This window comes from Populus alba, chromosome 11, assembly GCF_005239225.2.
Source record: "Populus alba chromosome 11, ASM523922v2, whole genome shotgun sequence".
Lineage (NCBI taxonomy): Eukaryota > Viridiplantae > Streptophyta > Magnoliopsida > Malpighiales > Salicaceae > Populus > Populus alba.
The window spans coordinates 20477099-20504265 of NC_133294.1; the positions used below are offsets into that span (position 1 = coordinate 20477099).

The window sequence follows — 27167 nt, forward strand, 5'->3', positions numbered from 1 at the left end:
TCCTGAGGACGAATGTTGTCATAAAGAACGATTACATCCAACGCACCTCTTTTTCATATTTCACGTGCTTCTATTAAGGGGCAAGAAAATTCAATTTCAATAAAGTAGAAACTATCAAGGCCTTGATTAAATTTCGGCACCCTGACAACTCACCAAGACAGCGTATCTTTTATTTCCTTTCACCCTTTCCATTCTTTTCCTTTGAATGCCAAATGCAGAAACATTAAAAAGTGTCATCAAAATTGATCCCAGACATTTCCGCCATAAAAATCAAATATTGCAAAACAGATAGATTTCCTAAGTGGATTTGGGAGTTATCAGCTCCAGCCCTCCCATGAATGCCCTCAATGGCCCAGGGATAATAACAGAGCCATCTTCTTGCTGGTAGTTTTCCAGCAGACACACGATCATCCTAGGAACTGCACAGGCCGTTGCATTTAATGTGTGCACAAACTGTGTTGGAGCAAGGCTGCCTTTGTCCTTTCTAGGAGAGGCTGGTGTAGGTTCTGATGGACGGTACCGGATCCCTAGTCGGCGACTTTGATAGTCGATGCAATTTGAGGCACTAGATATCTGCTCAAGAATGAAATCATGTGGGAGAATGTTCGTTATTGCAAGGTCAATGACTATGCAAAAGCAAAAACTATGGTCCACGGGAAATCACTAATGGAAGAGAAAAGAGTGCAATTGTCAAATAAGTTTCAATACCTCACCATACCGTCCTAGACCAGGCATCCATGCCTCCACATCAAATTTGCGGTAAGCAGGTGCACCTAAATCCCCAGAGGCCATATCCAAAGTTCTGCCAGAAAAAAAGGAAAACCAAAAGGTCATCATAAATACAAAGAAGGAAAACTGTAAAACAAATCATCAAAAGGTTGGTAAGAGGACCAACTTATAATGTAACCCTAGGGCAGAAAAGAGATCTTCTTCAATTTTGATAAGCTCCTCATGGTAAGACTCACTCTCCTCTGGTCGGCACAAAACAAACATCTCCACCTTGCTGAACTGGTGAACTCGGTAAAGACCCCTGTGCAAGTTTTGCAAACATTATCAGTTTGTGCATTGAAGCAGCAAATATTCCGATTTCCAAGCATAAGACCTCTAGGATCTACAAGGAGAGAAATCATGTTTGAAAAAGCACGGCAACAACACACTGCAGGTGGAAATCATAAAGAGAAAGCATGATCATTGGACTTTGCCAATTGTAGGGAAACTAAACAGTTCTTAATACTGGACTGCAGTGATATGGACATGAGAGTTGAATAAACACTGATGATCCTGGATATAGGAATTCCACCATGAAAAATGGAGTATTGATATAAGACAACTTGTATCTATTCAGGGTATCAGACCAACTGTCATGCAAATGAATAAAGCCCAAATAACATACCTTGTTGCCGTGCCTGCAGCACCAGCCTCTGTACGGAAGCAATGGGAAAATGCCACATACTTTAATGGCAACTGTGTCTCAGCAAGGATAGCATCCATGTGAATTCCTCCCACAGGAATCTCTGCAGTGCCAATGAGGCATTGATCACTACCCTCGATTGAGTAAACCTGTTAATTGTCTGGCATAAGTTCGACGGATCATTATAACTAATTGTGATGCTCTGAAATAACACCAGCTCCAAGAAAACTCAGGACAAAGAAACTGAATTTCTTCCACGCCAAACCAATGTCCTTAAGCTCGTGGTACAGAAAATTAGAAAGGGAGATGCCCTCAGTAATTTAGTGGTCCATCAGGGATATTGTCATGAAGTTACCACTTCATGGCCAAAATGTTTTAAATGAGAGCATTGTTACAGCTTCATATATGACTATCTGTGTTAAGTTGAATTTTTTTTATAAATAGACTTTTAACACAATTTGGAAGAGGCAGTAAAAAGAAAATCAACTACAAACCTGAGTATTATCACCACGAGGTTGGAATCCACATTTCTCAACAACAGAGGATCTAACAAGTTCTGGAGTTGTTAGAGGTGTAAATCCCTTTTTCATAACTTCTGATAGAGTCCAGTTGACAAGGGCCATCTCCAGCATAACTGCTTCATTCTTCAGATAGTAGAATTTTGAACCACTTACCTGCAGGGCCAAGCAAAATACAAAATGCATGTGACAAAAGTAGCCAAATCACCTTTCCTTGTCAGCAGGAAGCCCTAGCTATTGAAATCTTTACTTGGGGATTGCATTAAGGTCTGATATAAGAGCAAGTGATGATCTTATGATCTAGGGACAAGCCATTACAGTAACTTGCAAGTAGGGACTCAATAACAATTAAAAGTTCTAATTTAATTAAATGCTAGTGAATGTCTAACAGTTCATGTCTTTATTCTTTAGTCTTCTTCTTTTTTTGTTAGTGAAATATAGTGCCACTGCACTTAATCAAGATGACCTTTGCTTTCAAAAAACATAGTTCGATTAAATTGTCCATTAAAAGACAATTCATTCCTGGTGGCATTTAAACTAGCAAAACTCCCATGAAAGCATGCAACAATGGGAGGAAAAACTACAGTGATCTAAATTAAGCAGAGGATTACCTCTGCTGCTGCATCAAAATCAAAGAGATCTAGTTCTTTCCCAAGTTGAAGGTGGTCCTTGACAAGGAAGCCAAAGTCACGTGGAGTACCTGCCTATAAGAGCACAAGAAAATAACTTAAACTTGTAACATGTCCAGCATCATCCCCTCCCTCAAACATACTCCCATACACACGCTTTGCTAACAACATAATTGTGAACGGATTATGCTATGATCTCATGAAACATCACAGGTACAAAAAATGGCGTACTTGTAACTGGATTCAACTTCTTAGTCTTTAGGTTACTAAGAGCAATTCATGTCTTCGTGTTTTGTTTTATGCATCATTTCCCTTATGAAATAAAAGGAGGCAGCTGAAAAAATTACATACCATCTTTCTCACAGTTGAACTATCTTCTCCTCCAATCGGAACAAGTGGGTGAGTCAAGTTAGGTATACACTGTGCTTCCAGCTGAAGCTCATCTGTAAGTTTAACCAGGTCTTCTTCCAAAGTTGCAAGCCCTTCTTTTAGATTCTTTCCTAAAGAAAAAAAAAAGGATATTCATTACAGTCACAAGCAATCAAAAACCAAAAGAATGACAAAAAGCATGACAAATTGTTCAAACCATACCTTCCTCAATCAGTTTTTGACGCTCTGATATCTCTAGCTTTCCCTTCATCTTGTTTGCTACTGCATTCCTTTCCGCACGAAGCCGTTCAACTTCCTGTCATCTGGAATGACAATTAGCTTTTATTTTCTTCTTAAATATTTTGTACGCACACAAACTACACACTAGTCATGGACATCATCTCTCATCTTTGTTTCGATGCATATAGAAATTAAAGAAAAAACAATTTTTATTATTATCAATGTTTAAAAGAAAGAAAGAAATTGATAAAATAAAATAAATCTGACCTTTTGAACAGCCAACATTTTCTCATAGAGCTCAAGGACAAGCTCCAAATTAGCATTTGAGTTCCTGTTCTTTATATTCAAAGCCACCGCGTCTTTGTTATCCCTTATCCACTTGAAATCTATCGCCGCTTTCCATTGCGGCTTCACCACTAGAATCGTTCAAATAATAAGTAAAATTAACAAAATCACCTTCCTGCTTGGTTCCTGAGAAAAACTGAAGCAAAATGAAGTCAAAAGAATTGAGCACCTTCATTATCCAAGCGTTCCGTTATAGGCGCTGTCTGGACAGCCGTTGCAGAGAGAGCTCTAACCAGAAGCTTAAACGGATTTCTTTGTGGACAATTAACATAGTTATGGCGGGAAAACGAATTTAGGACTAGGGTTTTGGAGATTGGCTTTAAAATGAAACGTGAAGAAGCAGGAATCGCGGCTAACTTTAGGGTTTGTATAGTTGTCCCTCCAAAATAACACTGTAAACCCATGCTGTCCTCTCTCTCTCTCTTTTCGGTCTCTCTCTTTCTCTCTCTCTGTTATCTAGCACCTATAAGTACATTGCTGATGAAGAAGAAGCTTAGGAAACTAGGCTAACAATTTTTTTGGGACAATTTATCTTTTAGTTTTTTTATTCTTTTTTTAATTAAACTAATTGGGCCTCCAATTTTAAAGCCGGTGTCGAATTAAACCCAAAACTAGAACGGCGTCGTTTAAATTTGTGCAAAAAATTGTATTTGCTTTAAAGAGGGATCAGTAATTCAGTATGGACCAGTAGGAAGTAGGTATTATAGTATCAGGATCCGAGAGGGTAATGAAAATTCGCATCCTGACCGTTCATAAACCCATAAAAAACACAAAATAACTGACCCATTACCGTCAGATGCCGCCATTTGAAAGCATAGCAATACCCAATCTTGACCGTCCCTCACCCACGTTGCTTTCATGATGAGCGTCTATAAATAGTCGACAATCCGTAAATCCAACCATGATTCCTTTCCTCTTCTCGGAGTTTTGGCAAGTCTCTCGAGGTACGATTTTCTACCTCTCCTCCCCCTTGTTTCATTGGAAATTGTTTTTGTTTTTTTGGGTTAAATCCCATTTCTTTATAGTTCTTGCTGTTTCTACGAGTTCAATTTGGGTCTTTTAATTCACTGATTTTATTTGGTAATAGATGGCTCGTACAAAGCAAACAGCGCGTAAATCTACCGGTGGCAAGGCTCCAAGGAAGCAGCTCGCCACCAAGGCTGCACGCAAGTCAGCCCCAACAACAGGAGGCGTGAAGAAGCCACACAGATACAGACCTGGAACAGTTGCTCTTCGTGAAATCCGCAAATACCAGAAGAGTACTGAACTGCTCATCAGGAAACTCCCATTCCAGAGGCTTGTTCGTGAAATTGCTCAGGATTTCAAGACTGATTTGAGATTCCAGAGCCATGCTGTTTTGGCTTTGCAAGAGGCAGCTGAAGCTTACCTTGTTGGATTGTTTGAGGACACTAATCTTTGCGCTATCCATGCCAAGCGTGTTACCATCATGCCTAAGGATATCCAGCTCGCCAGGAGGATTCGTGGTGAGAGGGCTTAGGAGTTGAAACCAAGCTGTAATTTCTTATTTTATATGTGGGTGATCAATAATGACTTATAGGCAGTTCTAAAAAGTTTGAAGGTCTGCTGTTAAATTCTCTTTAATCTAATAGCATTGACGTTGTTAAACATTCTTGCCTTTCTTTTTTTCTTACGAGTTCTTGTACAGAAGAGTGTTTATGACATTTTTATTGTAAATTTTACCTGTCATGGGGTTGCTGTGAAATTTTAAAATATTTGTACAATTAATATTTTTTAGTTTTTAAAATTTATTTTTAATATCACTTTAAAAGTTAACATATATATATATAAATAAATATATATATATATATAAAATAAAGATTAGAAGGACCAATGTTGGTTAGGAATCAACACACATACATGATATGCATCCGTGCTTTCTTAAAGGAATGCAAAACCGCCTAGTAGTTTGTCGGTATGAATTTCCTATGGAACTCACTGGTTTAAGTAAGGGATTCCTTGAGAACATGCTTGTCAGCAAAGATATGCCGAGCAACTTATAGGCAGCTGTCACCCCCCCCCCCCCCCCTGCTCGTGATTCTAAGCGATGAGCCACCCAATCACAAACCAAGATTTGGCTCTCAAAGTGGCATTTACTAACGAAGTCAGGTCACCGGGAACAGAACTCTGGTGTAAATTTTGACTTGAAAGAACTAGTAGTAAAAGTATAAGTTGCAGCAATGATTCATGACAGGGAATGCTTGAATGTTCCGATTTATAAGCCAGCAATGCATTTAGTGTTGGATGTACAAAAGCATTTTAAATAATAAAGTAACCCGCAATCAGATTCCTCATATGTGAATAACAAAGCAGAAACAGAGTAATACTACCTGCAGGTCCGGATAACAAGTCAAAAATTGCGCTGTGGCACTCGTGATGTGTTTATCGCTGCCTAAATTAAAAAATATGATCTGTAGGTGCAAAAAAGGTGCTGGGCATCCATGTTTGTATCTGACATCCAAAACAAGGCCAATTCAAAGCCTCCTGAGGACTACATTCACGTTAGAGCAAGGAGGGATCAAGCAACTGATAGCCATAGCCTTGTGGAAACAGTGAGAATTACAAGTCAATTGCATACCATACAATTTCATTCAATCAATTGGAGTAATTTCCAAATTAGCATTTGCACTGGTTAATCAACATGTTGTCAGGTTCGAAGAGAAAAAAATTGGTGAACGAATGAAGCTTCTCCAAGATCTTGTGCCTGGTTGCAATAAGGTGTGTTGAAACTTTCAGAATTCGAATACATTAGCTTCAAGAACATGAATTTTTAATTGCTAAAATAAGGTTTGTGTGTCCATGTTAAGTCACAGGAAAAGCCCGTATGCTTGATGAAATCATAAATTACGTGCAGTCATTGCAACGGCAAGTTGAGGTAAATTAATATATATTTGTGGAAATGAACAATCCTCGTCTTGTTTGAAAATTGAAGCTCCATGCCTAATCATTGTCCAAGGAAACAGCCAGCCAGCATTGTATAATCTTTTCGTTTCTTCAATTCGGGGTTTTCTATTTACAAACAAATCTTATTTGTTTTCCTAGGTTGCGCGCAAGGCAGCCCCAACAACAGGAGGGGTGAAGAAGCCCCTCAGATACAGACCTGGAACTGTTACTCTTCATGAAATTCACAAGTACCGGAAGAGTACTGAGCTGCTCATCAGAACACTCCCATTCCAGAGACTTTCACAGAATCTCAAGGCTGATTTGCGGCTTCAGAGCCAGGCTGTTTTGGCCTTGCCGGAGGCAGCTGGAGCATGCCTTGTTGGGTTGTTTGAGGATACTAATCTCTGTGCAATCCATGCCATGCGTGTTACTATCATGTCCAGGGATGTTCAGCTTACCAGGTGAACCCGTGGTAAAAAAGCATAAAAACCTGTGGGTTTTCACTTTAGGATTTTTCTCTTGTTTTTGACCTTTTCTTTCAGTTTTTTGTCATTTTTATCAGTAGAACAGACAAATCTTTGATAAGACTGATGCGTCAGGACGTGTTTATGGCATGGTATGGGTGTACCGTGTAGGTATTAAATTCTCTATAATCTAATAATGATGGTTGTTATTTGTCAATGCTTTCTTTTGCTGATTGTAGTGAACTTTTACATGATATTTTTTAAAAAATATATTAAAATATTATTCTTTTCAGATTTTTTTTATCAAAACATTAAATCACAAAACAAATACTAAAAAATTATCAATTTGATTTTTTTTCACATTCTAGAAAACATCTCAAACAAATATTACTGCTCTCGCAGTCGTACCTAATTACCTGTAATCGGGCTCTCTTCCGTCACAGAACAAGCTCATAGCACAAATAATCAGTAGAGAGCGACGGCTTCAGTCAAGTAATCAGAACTCAAACTTCTCTGGCCTGGACAAGGGTCCCTGCGAGATGAGCTGATGCATAATTATCAGGTGCCAATTCCATCAGCAGAAAAATGAAGTGACATTTTAAACCACTTAGCAACAGATCTATATATGAGAATCCGATTCGACTTTGCAATTTTTTTGTTCGATGGATGTACATAAAACTTTTAAGCAGAATAAAGCAGCTGCACAGCACCAAACTATAAACTTGATAGGAGAAATCCCGCAGGCAATGTCTTTCTTGAGCAATCGAAGGGAAGTATATGTTATTAATATCTAATTCAAGATTCTTTTTGGTTTTAAACTGTAATGAGTATCTGTTACATAACAGTTGAAGCAGAAAAGAAATGATGGGAAAGAGTAAGCTCCAACTTAAGATGGCAATAAGTCTCGCAAGCAACAAATTCTTCGTGTTCAGACTTGAGAGCTTATTTCTAATAAACAAGCAAAATTTCTTATTAACTTAGACTCGAAAAGGACATTCCCTGAGAAAAACACCTCTCATTAAAGGTACTAACTTGGTGGTGGAAACTTCGATTTAGCAGCAGAAAACAAACTGCATGGCAGTCTTCAAACACGCAGCCACCTACAGAGGACCCGGAAATGTGCCATTCGCCCTTTGCTCATTCCATCTCTCTACCTGCCACACGATAACAAACCAAAATTAGGCTTACATAGCATTCATATAGCAGGTCAGGTGACAGACAAGAACGTAGATGCCATTTCAACCATAAAAGAGTAATATTATGATCTGCAGCAGTGATTCATGGTTAGGGAATACTCGGCTCCATAACCATCTAAAAAGCCAGCATCGGTACGCAACCCCAAGCATAAAACAGAAGCTTAAGTATAGTAGACAAAAATAAGATGCCTCGTGAGCAAAGCACTGCTACCAGAATGGTCAAGGACAGAATTTGCCAGTGGCACTTGTAGAAGCGCTTACTGCCTAAAACAAAATAAAACATGGATTTGTAGATGGTGTTGACTGACAGGGATGGAGTTGGCTGTTGTTTGATAGGGACTTTTATGGAATATAAGCCTGTTTAAGAATATGATACAAGATAAAGTGGTGCGGGCTCATATGGCTCATATAATTTTTTTCCAGAGTAAATAAGATACCAAGACAATGTAAACGTTACTAAAAAACCAAAAACAAATCTGTGAATTAGGGAACTGACCTAATTAGGTTTAATAAGCTTTAATTAATTTATTTTAAAAAAAAATTATGGCGGTAAATAAAATGGAAAAAAAATAATAAACAAAAAGGTCAAAAAAGTTAACCTAAACCCATCCGAATTAGAATGCCAAATATGCAACTTAGTCGTGACACTAGGATAACCCATCAAAAGTAAATTGAATAAAATAATGAAACTCATATATCTATATGTGTGTGTGTAAATCAATGTTGAAGATGAAATTAAAAAAAAAATATTTAAAAAAAAACAACTAATAATAAAAATATGAGTCAAATCAGGTTAATTCACTAACCTCGCAATCATAAGCATAAAATTAAGATAATCCTATAGAAAAAAAAGAAAAAATAAAAGGTAAGAAAACCAATACTTAATCAATTAAATATTGAATAATAAAATTAAATTTTTTTAAAAAAAATCAAATGTTGAAGGATCTCATCTAATAACGAAGACCAATTAAATAAGAACATAATAACCTTATAAAAAGTAAAATGAAAAAATTTGAAGCTCAATTTATAGCAAACAAAATATTGAATGACTAAATTAAAGATAAAAATATAATCCAAAAAAAAAACTCAATCTGAGACTACTCAAGTTTACATACAAAATCTACAACCTAGTTGTGATATTAGAGTAACCTCATCAAAAACAAATTCAATAAAACTATAAAGCTTGTTTATCAAACATCCCAATATTGAAAGGTGAGATAACGCAACTCATTTTCAAAATCACCGAAAAATTCAATAAAAAACAAATAAAAAAATGACATAGCCAATTTCTAATTCAATAAATGTTGAAAGATGAAAATGAACAAATATAAGGTTAAAAACAAGCAAATGCAAACAAATCTCCTAAACTTGAGTTAATCTCTCAAATTCACAACCTGTAAAATCCTAAACTTGTGCTTAATCAAAAAGTTCAATTCTCAACCAATTTAATGTTAAAATATGAAACTATAAAAAAAAAAATCAATTTAAAAAAGTTGCCGAAGTAAAAAAAATCAATCAAAAGAATAAAAATCAAATTTGATATAAAAAAACATAGAGGGACAAAATCGCAAAAAAAATTATATTTAAAAAATTATCTCAAATAACAATAAAAAAAAATAATAACCAAATATAACATATAAAAAAATTAGAAGAAGATGAAATTTAAAAAAAATTCAATTTTATAAATTATTTAATATAAAATAAACAGTAATAAAAAAAAATTAGAATCAAATCTGAAGAAAAAAATAAAATGAAGAGGGTCAAACATGCAAATTGATGAGAGACGAGGGGAAAAGCCATTTGTGCAAAACCAGGGGTCCATTGACCATACACGCCACTGCATCATGGAGGAGTCGCTGTGAAGGCAACATTTGGTTAGTTAAAGACGCCACACAAGGGTTGCCCATGTGTAGACGGGTGCAACATGCCCATCAAACAAATTTTTTTAACAATATTTATATTTATTAAATTACCAAATAAACCCCATGAAACTAATTATAACAATAGAAGGACAAAGAATGGTCTTCGATAACAACTTAAGATTTTTTTTATTTTAAAGGTAATTAAATCACTTCACTATACATAAAAAAATTAAAAAGACAAAAAAATCCTCTAAGTAAGTTTAATATTTTTCTTTTAAGTATAATTAAGTCCTTTTAGTGTAAAAAAAAAATGATCAGACCGATTTGTTCGAATACATTTATAAATGACCAAGACATATTACCCCCCCTGATACAAAGGTTGTTGGTTTTTTTAGAATGACAAAATAGCCATATCTATAGTGAACTTGCGACTTGGTGCATCTGGATGGCTGATGACTTTTAGTTTTTTTTTATTTATTTAATTTGATGCGCCTGTTTATGATGAGGGAAATGCGATTGTCTTTTCCATGACAGCAAGTCATGTTGACATCAAAAAGATAGAAAGCCTGACTAAAAGTGTAAAGATGGACCTTATAGAGTCCCTAAAGGTAAAACCCTGAATGCCAGGTGCCGGAGGTTTAATATGTGATGAGAGCAATGATTTTCAGGACGCTTTGCACACAAATTGGGACACCAATTGACATGGAATTTGGAGTTCAAAAATTTCATCCTGAATAGCAGGTTCGAAGATAATGCTCAATCAGATCAACAAAGGAGTCAACAGTGTGGATTTCAATGCACCTTTGGACAAATAAATCTAGAGTTGAGCAGAGGACTTGGTTGTGAGAGCATAGTATATTAATCTTAAAGGTGATGCTTACGCTCTTCCAGTTGAAAACTAAGATTATGTCAAGACTTCAAGATTCTTTACTTACAAGACTTTTATGCTAGGTATACATTATTAGACATGTAAGAGCATTAAACAGCTTTTGAACAGCCTGTGTTGTTGAAAGTAAAAACTAATATCATACTCCTTAGTTTATTGAAGATCTCAGATATACGTACCCATTCACTAGGGCAGAGAGAACGATAATATTTGGCAAACTTATCACACTCTGAAGCACCTTCACCCTTGGCAGCTACGCACCTGGAGAAAATCATAAGAATCAATGTTTTATCTTGGAAGAAAGAGCCAATGTCAAGTCGGAAAAACAATGACAAAAAAAAAAAGATAACGTGATAAAAACAAATGAAGCATCGGCATGGTTTCACTCACCGATGATATTCAATGTATCTGGTAAAGCAGTGCCTTGTTTGATTTGTGGTTGGGAAGCGGTAATCAGCTGGTGCTGTCTCAAGCTACAGATCAACAAGGCAATCCCAACACGGAAATAAAAATATGGGAAGCACAGATATGAAAGTAGAATGAATATGACAAAATTATGCCATCATCAAGCAGAATATCTTGATACATGGTTACCTTAATCTCCTTCTTCTCTTCCGCAGCTTCTTCTCCTGAGTTCTCTTCTGTACCTTCATTGGTTTCTTCAGCAGCGGCAGGAGCATCTTCACTGCTGCTTTCATCAGTAGTGGGAGCTTCAGTGCTTTCTTCAGCGGCAGAAGGTGTATCTTCAGTTTTTTCTTCAGCAGCAAGTGGTGGTGCTTCCTCAGCTTTCTCCACGGCCTCCTCAGAAACAGCAGTCACTGGCGTCTCCTCTTCTTTTACTTCTACAGGATTTGAAACCACATCTGTCTTCTCTTCTTTTCCCTTCAGTTCGTATCGCTGCATGTCAAAGCATGAGATGAAAGAGGTTATTTATTCAGTATTAATAGCATGCCGATGCAGAAAGAATTTGTTGAGCATGCTAAATGGCCAAAGGGCTGGAGGTTTAAACATCTGATCACACTTCAAACGATGCACTTGTATAGGTTACTGGAAAAAGGACGTTTACATGTCAAGTTCTAAAACGTAGAGACGTTGCAAGTAATTTTTCTAAAAGAATCAATGTTTTTTACAAATCAGCTTGCAACGGATAAGCTCAGAACGTATGAACTGGTCAAGCTGCAGGTGATTTTAAACTTAAGTAGGAGCCTATATTGAGATCAACCAGACTGCCTCTCTCAACTGTTAAACTTGTGTTGATCTCTTGATGAAGCTCAAGCTTAATGGGCATCACAAAACACAACAACAAGGCTGAGACATCAATCCATTGGGTCACAATCCTACACTAACTTATTCTTTGCTACTTCAATTCGGCAATTGAAACATACTCACAGGTCCAGTAGAAAAGGCATTCACTTTTGACAAAACAGACAGAACTTGGTACCGAAAAATAAAAATGCAAGTTTCAGTGACATTATTAACATAAAGAAGAACACTATTGAGAAAATGTTTCACAGCAAAACCTCGCCAATTGCACATCCCTTGTGCAAAACACATATTTTTGCATAACCTATAACAACTACAAATTGAAATCATCACTCTTCCACAGACCAAAAGAATTAATCAGAATCAACCATCGAATTTCACCTTTATGATTTAGAACAAAACCAAAAATATAAAAATATTTTTTAAAAAAAATCCAGATAATGAATCAAGCGCAAAACCATCCTCAAAGAAGTCTCATTTTCTCTAACAAATTTCTATGTTAAATGAAAATGAATAAGGATCCGAACTAAATCCAAGCTAGAGAGACCTCAGATAGTGTCGGGGTTTCGGTGGCCATTTTTGTGGAAGAAGAAGCGACAGCTTTGCAGTTGAGTTGGTTCAACAAGAGCGAGCGGCCAATCAATGATGTCGAGAAGAGAAACAAAGTCAGCTTTTGGGTTAGGTTATGAACTGCCTGGCCTCACCACTCACCAGCAGCTTCTTTTACCTCGTTGCTGTGCTAGTAAACTTGGTGCAAGCTGAGTTGTAAACTTGCAATACGAGTCCACTCATTGCAGGCCACGTTTCCATTTCACGGTAGTGAAAGATAGCTTTTGGAAGCTACTGGCTGGCTGGCTCGGATTGATTTTATTTTTCTTGGACCGATGAATGGGGGGGATTGAGATGAGAACTGGGCCGAGCTTAGAGAGATTAGTCTCGACTCAAAGAAATGTAAAAGAAAAGGCTCATGGAAATGTTTCTAGTTCAATAAGATTCCCTCTTTTTCAAGATAACTTCTTTTCTGCTTTTAGACCCTGATTATTTTTTTATTTTTAAAATAATTTAAAAATAAATTATTTATTTTTTTTTTAAATTAATATTTTTTAAGTATTTTTTAAATTATTTTAATATATTGATGTCAAAATAATTTATAAAAAATAAAATAAAATATTTTAATATATTTACGAGTGAAAAATAATTTAAAAAATAAAAACTTTTAGTCACCGGTGTGACTTGAGAGAAAAAAGGGAGAGTGGGGATTTTTTAAATGATCTGCGGGAAAAGAAATTTGAAGAACGCAATAAAAACAAACGAATTTACAAAAGTTTTTGATATATTCTGATATAACAGTGTCTTAGCAATGCGATAAAAACAAACAAACAAGAGCTTCGATATACTTCGATGTACAGCTTTTTTTCACGTTTGGCTGGTTATTTTAATGTTCATGGTTTTACAGCCCGCCCATTTTCATCCATCCAATCGTCAGCTGAATAAAGCTCAATTATAATCTGTTCGTTTGCTTGTCAATTATTATTCGAGAAGGGCTTCGAGAGTATTTATAAAAGGAATAAACGCAGCTCAAAGCGACAAACTGGTGGATGCGTTTCGTGCTGTGTTTGGGTAGCAGCAAATTATTATCTGGATGTGATCATGCACGAAAAAACTAGGCAAACATGTAAATATGCGCACTCGCGGTTGATGTTTTGCTTGTCCCCGCCATTACGAGACATAACTTTCCAATTTCCATCATGAATTTGATTGGCCTCGAATGCAAAGAGAAAAATGCTTCTGCTGCTGTCGATGAAGCCTTGTTGGTGCTTTTGATGGAAGACTGTGGATGCGTCCTAAAAGAACTCCGGGACTTGCAGCGCTTGCTTCTTTTAACCACCAAAAAATTATGTACCCCGTGAAACAGGAAAAAAAGGAAAAAGAAAAGGAGTCATGGAATTATCAGCGTCTAAAAGAATATATTTCGTTTGCTTGATTGAGTGACTGTATAAGTTAACGGGCAAGAAACACCTGATTAGGTTAAAAGTTTTAACGTCTTTGTTGACTAAAACAGTGACTCAGTACACGCTTGACTGCTCAATAATCAGTTGCTCGTAATTTAATATCTTACCATGTCATTTTAAGAGGTGATAATAGGTGATAACAGTCATTTTTTAAAATGTTTTTAATTTAAAATATATTAAAATAATTTATTTTATTTTAAAAAAATTATTTTTGATATCAAAATAATTTAAAAATATCAAAAATATATTAATTTAAAATAAAAAATAAAAAAATTTATTTTTTTTCAAAAAACGTTTCCTAAATGTAATGTTAAGCATTGCTTAAACTATACACACGCGGGATTTCTGGCCTGCACTTTGCAAAATTTATAAAACTTGTTTAATTTTAAAAAGTTGTAATTCATGAAATTTTGAATTTGAGTTGAATAAAAAAAATTAATTTTTAGTCAATTTAATTATAATGGATAAAATCATAAAAAAAAGATATTGACGAAAAGAATGGACTCATGGCACAAAAACGATCAAGGAAAAAAGGTTGATATATGGAAAAACAAGAAAACTCATACGAATTTTCTTAATTTATACAAATGTCTCAAGCACATGACCCATTAAATTCCAGACCAAGATTTAGTCAATAAGTTCAATTCATAACCAATTTAATATCGATTAGATAAAGTAAATTCAACAAAGAGAAGCAATTAAAAAGATCCAACAAAACCCAAATTATTTTATAAATAAATGGAAAATCCTATAGAAAACAAACAAACAAGAATATTTTTTAAAACTTATCTAAAATAAAACAAATAGCAATCAAAACAATAAGAACTAGATTTAAAAGAAACAAAAAATAAAGGGTTTTGAAATATAAAAACAATTCTAACCATGTAAATTGTTTAAAAAATTATTTTGAACACTAGAGAAAGGGTTCGGGAAAAAAAATATAAATCTAACGAATTAATCAATAAAACACAAAAAATAATGATAAATAAAATGACTTGAGATAACCGGGTCTTTTTTAAAACCAACAAAAAAGCCCGCACAATTTTTTTTTAAAAAAGAACTTTGTCTTCAATTGAATAAATAGTAAGGGATGAAACATGAAAAAAAAAAAAAAAACTTAGACAAAGGAAAACAAAAACCAAGTAAAACCAGACAAATATCCTAAATCTGATCACATTTTAAAACTCGCAACCCTTAAAACGCTAGATTCGAGTCCAGTCATAAAGTTCATCATAAACCAATTTTTAAAACTTGGTAAGGCAAAAATATTGGTGTTCAAATGAACATGGATTAAATTTGATATGAAAAAATATTGAAAGAATGTGAAATCATAAAACAAAAACAGTTTTTAAAAAGAATATAAAAATAACAATAAAAAGAACGAGGATTAAATTTGACAGATAAAAATATGTAAGAGGGATGAAATTGAAAGGGCATGCCAATTTTATAAATTATTTAAGATAAAAATAATCATAATAAAAATAAAATGAATCAAATATGAAAGAATCAACAAATTATAATATGATACAGTTATAGATAGCACTGAGAAAAAAAATGTTTTGCAGTGAAAAAAAATGTTTCATCATACAACATAGCACTGAGAATCAAGCTATATTTATATACTTGACACTTTTTTATGGCTCGTTTGATATTATAATATGATACAGTTATAGATATTTTTAGATTGGTCACAACTTCTTTACTATTTAAATCTACTTGAGTTTGATTAACGTTATAACCACACACACACATATATTAATCTAATGTAAAAAAAATAAAAAAGATACGGAGGGCTGGAAAAAGTTTGGGAAACAGGGGTGTTGGTTGGCGATGAAAGATGATATGCCAACCCCCTTTTGCAGCCTTGATCTCTAAAGTCACGGTGATGCCATCTCTGTTACTGAAATTTGTTGTACGATTCACATCCTACTGTAACGCCAGTTTGACCGGCAATAGAAAATTCCAAGAGATATAATAATGATTTGTTTCGTTCGATAAAACAAACAGCATTAACTATACTCATCAAAAACGTGTGGTAACGTGCTTAGTTGCGCATTTTCAAAGATCTTGATTTATTTATTTTTATTTTTTTGTCTTTTCAATTACTTTTTTACACCGATAACAAATTTATATTTTAAAAAATAAAAAATAATATTTATTTATTTTTCTAAAAGTAACTGCTATTGGTCTGAAATGGAGACCTACAGAGTGTTTTGTCACTGTGGTTATAAAATATTTTTTTAAAAAATTATTTATTATTTATTTATTTTTTTTTAAATTAATATATTTTTAGATCATTTTAATATGTTGATATAAAAAAATAATTTTTTTAAAAAAATTTATGTGTTTTGAAATAAAAAAGAATTGCTATCACATTCTCAAACCCCTTCTTAATATGTTTTTAGTCAAAATTTAATTTTAATGTGTTAATGTTAAAAATAAATTTTAAAAAATAAAAAAAATATTATTTAAAAATAAAAGTTACTTTAAAAAATAATTTTTAAAAGGCTTTCTCACACCCATTAGTAATTGAGTTGGGAAAGATAAAACCCTTAAACTCGGTCCTCCCGGTTCAATTTCTTTTCTTCATTTTTAAAAGAAGAAATTACATCGTAATCACTTTACTCATAGTTTGAAATTGTGACTCCATCAACAATGGAGGAAAAGAAAAGGAAAGGCAAATCACGTGGAGCCACTGGATCAGTCAAAGGACCTGCAACAAGCAAGGAAATAATAATTTGATTTAATTTTGGGTGGCAGTGGAAAGTCCAGAGACAGCCCTGTTCCGAGTATCGATGGGGCCTACTTCGGAAAGAGAAAACAAAGGGAGAGAGAAAACAACAAGCATCGTGGGCACACTTTAAAACAAAAATAAGATTAGATACAGAATTGGTATTTAGTAGTGCAAAATAATAATAATAATAATAATTTATTCTCCTGATAGAGAGATGCGTGCCTTCTTTTACGGGTCGTGTCCTTTCTCTTCTTTTAAGCCTACAAAACCAATCAGTAAAAAGCAAAAGGAAAAACCACATCATAAACAAACTCCCATACACACTCCCTTTACCGCTTTCCTCCCTCCCACTTGCAACTGCCTGTCATCTGTTAATACGAGGGGTGTTTTTGATATCCCACCATAGTTTTTAAAATCTCTTCACAAACCTACCCCGGTCAATATTCTTTTTGGAAAATAAGATGGTTCGATGAAAATCACATGCGGCGTTGTAATTTCAAGGGAGATGAGATAAAAGAGGGAAAAAAAGAAGAAAGAGATTTTGTAATCACATTAAATTTTTAATTATTAAAAAATACTCGATGAAATAAATATATAAAATATCAAGATAGGCTATCAACTATATTTCTTTTGCAATGTTCGTGCATTCTTCTCGTCAAATGTTTTCTAATAATACCGTTATACTAGGATTGCATGTATCTGTTAATCTTTGGGGTGTTTTTTCCTTTTTAATATAGTTGAAAAAAACTTTCGGCTGTCTAAATTTTCTTTTGGAAAATAAGATAAAAATCGTAGTCTAATTTTAAAATATCGTACTTGGTAACTGCAGTTGTTACCAGATTGTGTTCTTCTTTTTTTTTAAAAAAAAATTGATTAATGCTAATTTCACAATTCTTGGGGTTAATTTTCAAAAAAATATAATATAATCTGTGTGACCCTACAGCTACCCAACCTAAACACCTCTTTTGAAGTCTGCCACAGAGAAGAAGATAAGAGCTTCCCCACAGAAACACAAGCAGCAGCAGGAGCTTCCCCTTGCACGCGCATATACATGATATTTATTACCAGATCATTAGAATAGATCTAGAAAGAAAGAGAGTGTGTTTTTGTTTCTCCAATGGATAAAAGCTGTCAATCATCTGGCGATTCTACAATCACCAGTGGTAATAGCAGCACCCACAACACCGCCATCGACAACAACAGAGATCACTATCTCAAACACCTCAACAAACTCTCTCACAAGATCTCCAAACCCCCAATCACAACCACCACCGCAAATATAAAAAAGGGCCCCTTTGATCAACCCTGTCAGCAGCAATCACAAACGCAACTGATATCTCAGCCATCATCACAACAGCAACAAAATCAAAATCTGCAGGGGCAGCAGCATCAGCATCAACCGCCTGTTTACAATATAAACAAGAATGATTTCCGTGACGTGGTACAAAAACTAACAGGATCTCCAGCTCATGAGAGATTCTCTACACCTCCACCCATACACCCACCCAAAGCTCAAAGCTCTCGCTTACAACGTATTCGTCCTCCGCCCTTGGCTCACGTTAGCAACCGCCCTCCTCCTTCGTTGAACAGCACCATCCCACCTCCTCAACAACCACCCCTGACCACCGTGCAGAACCCTAACCCCTCCGCCTCTGCCACAAACAGTTTCATCCAACGGTCAACGGCACCTCTCTCCCCGTTACCGCCATTCCCGGCTGTTCACGCGGCGGCGGAATCGCCTGTTTCTGCTTACATGCGGTACCTCCAGAACACGATCTCTGCCGTTGATTCTAACAAGCAGTTCTCGGGATTCTCGCCGCTGGCCCCGTTGGTTTCACCTCGATGGAACAATCTGATGGCTCCACAACAGCAATTTGCCATGCCACCCCCGCAACAAGTAATGAACCTCTCGCAGTCAGCAGGCATGGTCGCACCACAGCCGCAGTTTCAATTGCCAACGTCACCGCTGCCATTTGGATGCATGAACTCACCGCGGTCTCCATATCCTCTGCTTTCTCCGAGTTTGTTGCTTTCGCCATCTTCATTTCCTCTCTCACCAACAGTGCCCGTTACTAGCCCTAGATGGAGAGGTCTTTGAAAGTTCAATTAATTTTATTCTTCTCCAGGTAAGCGTTATTATTATTATTATTAATAGTACGAACAGACCTTGTCTTTTTAGTTTGAGGGTTAGGGATTTTAGATTTATTTACCTTTTTATTATTATTATTATTATTATTATTAGCTGTTGTAAATAGCTGGGGGTTTAAATTTTCTGGATTAGAGAAGTGTTCAGCGCTGGTTAATTAGATATTATATCAAAAGATATTTGAAATACGAAAAGTTATTTTGGTGGATAATCAAGATGCAGGTGGTTAAACCATTAGAATTTACTGAATTATACTTGGCATATGTTGCTGCTGGAATAACCATGTACTTGATTTCCTTTCATGTATATGTCGCCGTTTGCTCCAAGTTTATTTTTGTTTGATTTTGGATGACACTGAATTTCCATTTCCAGTAATTTATGAGTTTAAACCTGTTATTATAGATAGCCCTCTTGGATTTAGGACACTCTTCTGCTTACCTTAACCTGCACTCGCAGTATTGCTAGCGTGCTATCTAAGTCTCACTTATGTTTTTGCTAAATTTTAAGCGTGTGGTCTTACCAGGAGTAGAAAAAAATGCTTGAGGTGGCAAGATTTGCTGAAGGAATAGTTTTGACAGGTTAATATTCTATGGTACCGCCAACCAGTCGTTTAGGAGTTTGGATTTTATATGGAAATGTAAAATGATCACACTAGGCAACACATCTTGGAATTCTTATCGAGATTAATCCTGCAGGGGGCGGGGTGTTTCATCTTGTACCACCCTTTTGGATTAACTTTTGTGAATGTGATTTAAGGAACATCAAGGGGACCTGCAGGATTCTGATGTGTGCTGGGTTCATTGATGGCAAGAATTTATTTTTTTTAGACTTTTCCTCCCACCCAATTGTTCCTTGTTTTACTTGGATGCTTGTGGAATCTGAATCACCTATAGACTAGAAGTTTCAGTTGTGAATAAGTATTTATGATCTTCTTTAGGCTTTATTGATCCCCTACTGGGTGTAGAATGAAGGGGGGAAATTACAGTAGGAGAAGGGTTATGGGTGATACAAATTGACAAGGGGGAACCCCCCTATTTATGGATTTGACTCGTGCCAAAATCTGATAGACCAGCATGCTTCTCCTGCTCTTGCTTTTTTTGGCAGAGCAATTGACTTCCAGGAGGCATTGAACCCTTTGTCCACACTCCACAGCTTAGCAATTGAACCAATAGTGAGTCAAATGATTCCATGCTCATCTTCTAACAAATCCATATGTGCCTTTCTTTTCCCATTTCTATAACTTCATCAGAGTAATTGTGGTGATCGGTGCACCATCTTTTTGTGATTTGGTAGAGAAGGTTTACACGAATGCTCTTGGACTTGAAAAAATTTGATTGTTGTTTTAAATTATCCTCCCTATCCAACTGCCCTCAAACTTTCTTCATCTTTAAACCATGTCGCTTTCCCTTCTGCGTTACAATTCTTTTTGGGATCATGATTTCTTAATTTATGCATCACAAGTGAATCTAGAAACACTCTGAATTAAACGGATGTTGATGATATTAGTTGAATGGCTGTTTTCTCGTTATTTGTGAAGTTAGCGAGAGATATTCCAAGTGCATGTCAATGACTCAAATCAAATGAAACGTGGAAAGATAGCAGTATGAACGCTGAAATGAATACAATGTGGAGAGATACTTCCAAGTTAAAGAGGGGTTTTTTTTTTCCCCGTCCTGGAGGCTTGCTGGATCTTACGCTGCACAAGAAGGGCCCTTGAACTTCCACAGTCTCTCCAGTGTGTGTTGTGAGCAAAGATTAGACTTTTAGATGATTGATACCACACAAAGTAACTCTTCACTTGTTAGCTTGCTCGCTCCCACTACTAGAATTCACGAACTTCGAATGCCCTGCTAACATTTGCACGTGTTGGGTGTAAGAATATCGTAATAAAATGGTAAAACTCTTTCTGGATCTTGAAAAGTGTCTCCCCAAAACTTTTATCGTAGCTCTAGAACTATTTCGAAAGTTCTTAATTTCTGTTGTTTGTTTGTCTTATGAATTATATACCCAATGGTTAAGGGATATCTTTCACTTTGAACTACACAGAAATTCAGCTACCTTCCTTGGATTGGCCACTCCATTTTTCGCTAGTTTATTTAGTTAGGCATCACGAACATACTTGGCGTGGGACGTCTTTCTAGTCCAACCTATCTCTCATGTTGTCAACAGCAATTTATAGTCTCCTTCGGCAACAATGTCCATGTATATTCCAATTTGATAGGGTCTGGTGACCTAGGAAAGAAGAAAATTACTTTTTTGACTATTATTTATAAACTTTCCGCCACAGTTAAATGATGAGTGCCGTTTGAACGCAAGACGACCTGGGAATCCTTTAGAACGCGAAAATCCAAATCTCCAAAGCTAGAGAGTTAGGCGCCGTCCACCTATGCTGCTGACAAATTAAAAATTGATAAGGAATCTAGTGGAAGAGCTGATAAGATTTCCAAGTCATAAATGTGTTAGAAGTGATGGATAAAAGATTACCTGATGGCACCATGCCAACAAGAAGACTCCACGTCTCCTTTCCACCACTGGACCTCGTGAAGAGGCGCCCACTTGACTCTTTACGCTCGTGGTTTTAAAGAATGTTTACTGAATGAGTGGAAGTTAAATTTTATCAGCATTTCAGTCCCCGTTAAATTTCTTGGAGCTCTCCATATTTAAATTCCTAATCATTTAAGAATAAATTTTAATTTTTCTTTAAGAAATTTAGATCGAGATTTGTTTGTATAATTGGGAAGAAAAAAGGAGGGGAAAGTTGTGACCTGGGTACAATATCAGAGATCTGACGGCATCTTATTTAGTAGTCAAGTCCCTAATTAATCATGTTTCGTGGAAGGAAAGAAAAATCAAATGATGTAAAAAAATCCAATTTAGTATTTGCTCAAAAACTCTAAAGGTTAATCCAAGAGAGGGGCCTGATTTGTTCAGCCAGGGTGACCGCTGCTGTCGGTGACAAGCAGAGGCTAGCCATGGCTCTGATGTGAAAGGGACAGAGCTCGATCAGAGTATTGGTGCGAGGAGTAGGGTGGACTTTTGATATCAGTTGAGGGAGAAAGAAGGAAGAGCATCTACGAGGGAGAAGAACTTCACAGAACCCTCTTAATCCAAGTGCGGTGTCTTTTCACCTAAGGAATTTTACCAGTAATGCGCGATAAGGTTGAAAAGAAAAGGAATACAATAAAACAGAACAATTAATCATATTTAAACGCCAGAAGTACCTTAATCCCTTCCTCAAACCAATGGAGTGGCTGCTTTTAACAGCGAATCAAATCGAATAGAAGAACAAATTGAAATGAATAGGAGGTTTGACAGTGTGTCAGTTGACTTTTAAAGTATGTTTTTACTTGAAAAAACATCAAATAATAAATTTATTTTTTTAAAAAAATTATTTTTAAAAAAAAATTATTTTTTTTACCCGCACATCAAAAACATTAAAAATATAACTTAAAATAATAATAAAAAAAACAAATAAAAAAACAAGTTAAAACTCACCCTCAACCCCCAAAGTACAAAAGCAAAAGGAGAGGAATCTGCCTGTTTGTCTCCTTTTAGCTTTATCCTTACTTTTCTAATTTTTATTTCTGAAATAAAAAGGATTGATATGTTATGGAAAGAGTGGGGTGAAATTTCAGAAGAGAGAGAACTGGTCCATAAGCCCAATGCCTATTAGGCCTCGTGAGCCCATAAAAGATAACCATCTATTATTTGTTCTTTTTATCAATATAGATTTTTTCTTTTTTTGGTATGAGATATCAATGCTCTATGTTTTTTTTTTAAAAAAAAAAAAAAACATTGTTCGCACAAGTTAAAATTTTTAATAGCTGATAAATTTTAACTTAAATCAAATTTTCAGAACTTGATTTTATAGAATTTGTTTTTCGCGCACGAGTTAATTTTTTGATAACCGGTAAATGTAACTTATTTAACTTCTAAAAACTTGATTATTTTAGTTTGTACTAGTTTGTTGGCCAGTGTAATTAGATAAAAAAAAATTAATTAAAAAAGAAATTTTTAGACCGTATAGAGAATTATTTAGCATTGTTATTAAACTTAACTTAACGTGGGTCAACTTTAAACACTCTCAACTTGATTTTTTCTTTTGCTTCGGTCTTAAATTAAAAAATATCATATTTGAATTGACGTGACCCAGTTGACTTGATGAATTCAAGAACAATTTGATCAACCGGTAAAAAAACGTGGTTTAGCTTTAACAAAAAAATCAAGATGATATTTTTTTTTAATATTGAATTGACAATATATTTAACGACCTGAGTCTCACGGTTTAACCCATCAAACCTGCAATCCGAATTATGAACTTCACTTGATTTAATAACTTTGTTTTTTAAAATTGTTTTTTATTTAATAATATGATAAGAAAAATAGATGTTTACAAAATTAAACATTAACAAAATGCAAGGACATTTGTTTGAGTTTGCGATAACCACATATAAAGCAAACTGAAATAAATTATAAATACCAGTTCAAAATTAACCAAATATTGAAAGATAAAATTAATTAAAAAAACAAAAAAGGATTCAATCGAAAGAAAAAAAAAAAATAGAAGATGATTTTTTTTTTAAAAAGAAAAGGAATATTGTTTGGCATTGCTACTAAACTTGTCCCGATGAGTCAACCTTGAAACTTTTCGTCCAAATTCCTTATTTATCTTGGATTTAAAATTAATCTTCATACAAGTTCACTCTATATGATTTAATTGACTTGGCGAGTCAAAAGCAATCTAAATGACCAGAAAATGTGACTTGGCTTTAAATATTTTTTCAAGATGATATATATTTTTTATATATATTAAGTAGAAGGCATATTAGATCAACCCAGGTTTCGTAACTTAATTCACAAAACTTGTGACCAAGATCATGGACTCCATCGAGTTTAAAAACTTTATTTTTTAAAAATATTTTTTATTTAACTATACAGTAACAAAAGGAAGCTTGCAAAAATCAAACACCAAATAAATATCAGGATATTTGTTAAAACAATGATAATATTATAGAAAATAAATCAAAATAAATTACAATGGATAATTTAAAATCAATAAAATATTAAATGATAAAATTATGATTTAGAATAAATAAAATGTTGAGAAATAACTTTTTAAAAAAAAGAAGATTTAGACAGTATAATTTTATTTTTTAAAAAAGAAACTAAGGTGCTTCACTATGTATACACGAGCAGTAAAGAACCATATCCGTTTTCAATTATTTTAGTAGAGTAGTAGTAATACATAAATGGTCTCCACAAAAAATAAAAATAAAAATAAAAATAATGAAACAATATATATAATTATGTACGTAATTTTAGTTGACGTGTATGTTGATCAAGGATATCTTTTAGTGGAATAATTATAATAATATTTTATAGAGTAAAATCGAATATCACGTCAGAATCCCACTATTCATGAACCATTTATAAATTTTAGAATTCAAATATAAATTGCAGCTTTGTAAAATGAGCCCATGAATTCCCTCTGGGCCAATCTGCTTACAACATCTTTGTAACTTAAACACACGGGCATTGCCAATCTGCCAACCCAAGTTCAGCAAGAACTCCAAGGAGAAGTTCAGCAGTGTGGCCGAAACACTGGTCTATTTTAATCAACACATGTATTCTTATTCTAAGGATGAAATGATCTAATTTTACAAATTTATCAAGTTGAGAGCAAATTATCGATTTAAGATCATTTTATCAAGCTAGACAAAGGGAGGAGAAAATCGCAAAAAAGATCAAATTACAAGAAGAGAGACGATTCTTTTTGCAAAAAAAGGTTCTTGAGCTTATGCGTACAGAGAAGGAAATTTTCATAATTTCATTGAATTTTCAAATACATAAAGTTCACTTGTGTCCGCCAACCAATAATGTTTCCCATCCAAACACTGCCTAAAAGAAGCGTGTAGACATTACACCATCGAACAAAAGAACCAAGCAACCATTTTTTCATTAGAATTCTCCCCAACATAGAAATAACGAAGTACAATAGATATAGACAACCAAGCAAGCCGCATCTCCTGTCATTTCCTCAAAGATCGAATATGCGAGAAACTATAATCTAATTGAATTTAGGCAACTGGCAAGGGGTGGAGCATCTAAACCTAGTAGTGATAGATGGAACCTCAAACAAATAATATATCTATATGCCCGTGGACTTTTAATAAATTCGTGTCTTCGCAAGCAGAATCCAGAGAGAAAAGGGAGATGAGATTGCCTAGGGTATCCAAAACATGGTCCAACATAAAATGCTTTCGCAGAACACGGCAATCAAGGGCAAAAACCAAAGCTGTTAAAACAAAGAAGGCTATCGATCTTACGAGGAAAGAATTTCTTAATGGCAAAACCAGATATCATTACGAAAACAAGGGCCATCCAGAAACACAAATTGATATGACAAACTAAAAGAAAATAAGAAAGAAAAGCTTGGCGCGTTCATGATTCATAACCAAGACAAGAATGCCTAAAAGATCAGAATAACAAGCAAATTAGCAACAAGCACCTTCTCCTATTAAAAACATATAGAGGAGAAGTTCAACCCTAATTTGCAGTAGAGCACCTTCACTGCTGTTCATCACCAGGTTTGGGTGCTGCTTCTTTAATCTCATCAGCACCGTCGTCCTGAATCAGAACAGATATTTCCCATTGTCAATACGAGTGCAAAAAACAAATGGATAGGGATAGTTTGGAATAAGTCCATTACCTGCATGTCAGAGGTCCAAAGAGTAAGATTGTCACGAAGGAGTTGCATGATCAAAGTGCTGTCCTTGTATGACTCCTCACCCAACGTATCATGATACAAAGCAGAATTACATTTGTGAAAAATCCATCATGATAAAGTAAGAAGATTTCTAATCCATGCAGAAAAGGAAGAAATTACATATGTAATCAAGATAAAAGGGCGGGCAATCAAAGCTCTCAGCAGTATATAAACAGAACAAATCTAAAACCAAAAACCATAAAATCAAAAAATCCCAGGCGTAAGATCTGAGAAAGAAAAATAAAAAACCTGAGCGGCTTTGTAAGCAGTGAGAGTGCTCTCAGCAGCCTCTTTCCTTTCAGCACCAGTTTTAAACTCGGCCAAGTACCTGTGATAATCTCCCTTCATCTTCAAATAGAACACCTTCGAATCACCAGCCGAGGCCGTTGGAATCAACCTCGAATCGAGCAACTTCAAGATCCCGTCACAGATCGAAGACAGTTCGGTCTCAATCTTGGCCCTGTAGTCACGGATCACAGACACATGATCTTCGTTACCACGACTCTCTTCTTTCTGCTCGATAGAGGAAATAATCCTCCACGAAGCACGTCTAGCTCCGATCACGTTTTTGTAAGCCACGGAGAGGAGGTTTCGCTCTTCCACGGTGAGTTCCTCGTTCTCGAGGGAGGCAGAGACTTTCTCCATGTACTCCACCATTTCTTCGTAACGTTCGGCTTGCTCGGCGAGTTTTGCCATGTAAACACTTTCCTCGCGAGCTGATGGTGTGGCCGCCATTGTTTTAGAAAGAGAGAAGATGAAAATCGAGAGAGACAGAGAGAAGAGGATTTAGATCTGGTTTTCTTGAGAGGGTTATGTTATACTAATTTTGGTGGGTAGTGGGGTGGCGATGATTGCGTAAGTGAAGATGGAGGGATTTTTGGAGGATGGGATGCGAACCGTTGGATTAAAAAGAGTGACAAAGCAGAGCTCGTTCAGCTGGGCTGGCAGGTTAAAGGCAGCTGGCACACACGAGGATATGAATAAAAGTTAGTTTTAAAGTGTTTTCTTTTCTTTTTTTATAAATAGGGGTGGTTTTGATTTTGAACTTAGAAAGGTAGTGATAGAAGGTGCATTTATTAAGTCCTTTATAAAAAAAAATGTTTTTTTATTTTTTTTATTTTTTTTTATTTACTTTAAATTAATATTTTTTAAATATTTTTAAATCATTTTAATATGTTAATGTCAAAATTAATTTTTTAAAAATAAAAAATTTTATTTTAATATATTTTTAAATAAAAAACACTTTGAAAAAATAATTAATTATTACACTTTCAAACACTTTTAAATTAGATCCGAGGTTAATCTAAAAAGATGAAGTTTTGAATCACATAGCTGAAAATGTAAAAAAATTATTTGAAATTTTAATATTTTATATGAAAAAATTTTAAAATAATATATAGAGATGTAGATTATAAAAAAAAATGA

The 27167-nt window shown here is 35.0% G+C and overlaps 5 protein-coding genes across 10 annotated transcripts; 2 read left to right on the forward strand and 3 right to left on the reverse strand.

Moving 5' to 3' along the window:
* Positions 1 to 100: 100 nt before the first annotated feature.
* On the reverse strand, positions 101 to 4042 carry LOC118031600 (serine--tRNA ligase, chloroplastic/mitochondrial). Of its 2 annotated transcripts, XM_035036070.2 has the most exons (10): positions 3682 to 4042; positions 3435 to 3583; positions 3150 to 3243; positions 2910 to 3058; positions 2541 to 2633; positions 1906 to 2085; positions 1394 to 1560; positions 896 to 1030; positions 709 to 802; positions 101 to 573 (listed from the first exon to the last, which is right to left on the reverse strand). In XM_035036070.2, the coding sequence occupies exons 1-10, from the start codon at positions 3914 to 3916 to the stop codon at positions 298 to 300; spliced, it is 1572 nt and encodes a 523-aa protein (XP_034891961.1). In that variant the 5' UTR covers positions 3917 to 4042; the 3' UTR covers positions 101 to 297. The 2 variants fall into 2 exon arrangements, with proteins under 2 accessions (XP_034891961.1, XP_034891962.1); XM_035036071.2 differs by lacking the exon at positions 3682 to 4042 and having other exon boundaries at positions 3150 to 3250; positions 3435 to 3575.
* Positions 4043 to 4299: 257 nt separating this feature from the next.
* Positions 4300 to 5138, forward strand: LOC118031602 (histone H3.3). The gene is made up of 2 exons (XM_035036074.2): positions 4300 to 4456; positions 4600 to 5138. The coding sequence occupies exon 2, from the start codon at positions 4600 to 4602 to the stop codon at positions 5008 to 5010; it is 411 nt and encodes a 136-aa protein (XP_034891965.1). The 5' UTR covers positions 4300 to 4456; the 3' UTR covers positions 5011 to 5138.
* A 1236-nt stretch (positions 5139 to 6374) lies between these two features.
* Positions 6375 to 12929, reverse strand: LOC118031601 (uncharacterized). 5 transcript variants are annotated; one of them, XR_012171300.1, is made up of 7 exons: positions 12632 to 12929; positions 11416 to 11718; positions 11212 to 11294; positions 11001 to 11082; positions 7910 to 8031; positions 7294 to 7409; positions 6375 to 6903 (listed from the first exon to the last, which is right to left on the reverse strand). XR_012171300.1 is itself a non-coding variant. In XM_035036073.2 (5 exons), the coding sequence occupies exons 1-5, from the start codon at positions 12659 to 12661 to the stop codon at positions 7978 to 7980; spliced, it is 552 nt and encodes a 183-aa protein (XP_034891964.1). In that variant the 5' UTR covers positions 12662 to 12929; the 3' UTR covers positions 7629 to 7977. The 5 variants fall into 5 exon arrangements, 1 of the variants encoding a protein (XP_034891964.1); XR_012171299.1 differs by having other exon boundaries at positions 7294 to 7421; XR_012171298.1 differs by having other exon boundaries at positions 6375 to 7409.
* Positions 12930 to 17785: 4856 nt separating this feature from the next.
* On the forward strand, positions 17786 to 19816 carry LOC118031603 (VQ motif-containing protein 9). The gene is made up of 2 exons (XM_035036075.2): positions 17786 to 18956; positions 19500 to 19816. Exon 1 carries the CDS (start codon positions 17948 to 17950, stop codon positions 18926 to 18928), a length of 981 nt encoding a protein of 326 aa, XP_034891966.1. The 5' UTR covers positions 17786 to 17947; the 3' UTR covers positions 18929 to 18956; positions 19500 to 19816.
* A 5496-nt stretch (positions 19817 to 25312) lies between these two features.
* Positions 25313 to 26623, reverse strand: LOC118031604 (14-3-3-like protein A). The gene is made up of 3 exons (XM_073412291.1): positions 25952 to 26623; positions 25686 to 25792; positions 25313 to 25603 (listed from the first exon to the last, which is right to left on the reverse strand). Exons 1-3 carry the CDS (start codon positions 26475 to 26477, stop codon positions 25544 to 25546), a joined length of 693 nt encoding a protein of 230 aa, XP_073268392.1. The 5' UTR covers positions 26478 to 26623; the 3' UTR covers positions 25313 to 25543.
* Positions 26624 to 27167: the final 544 nt, after the last annotated feature.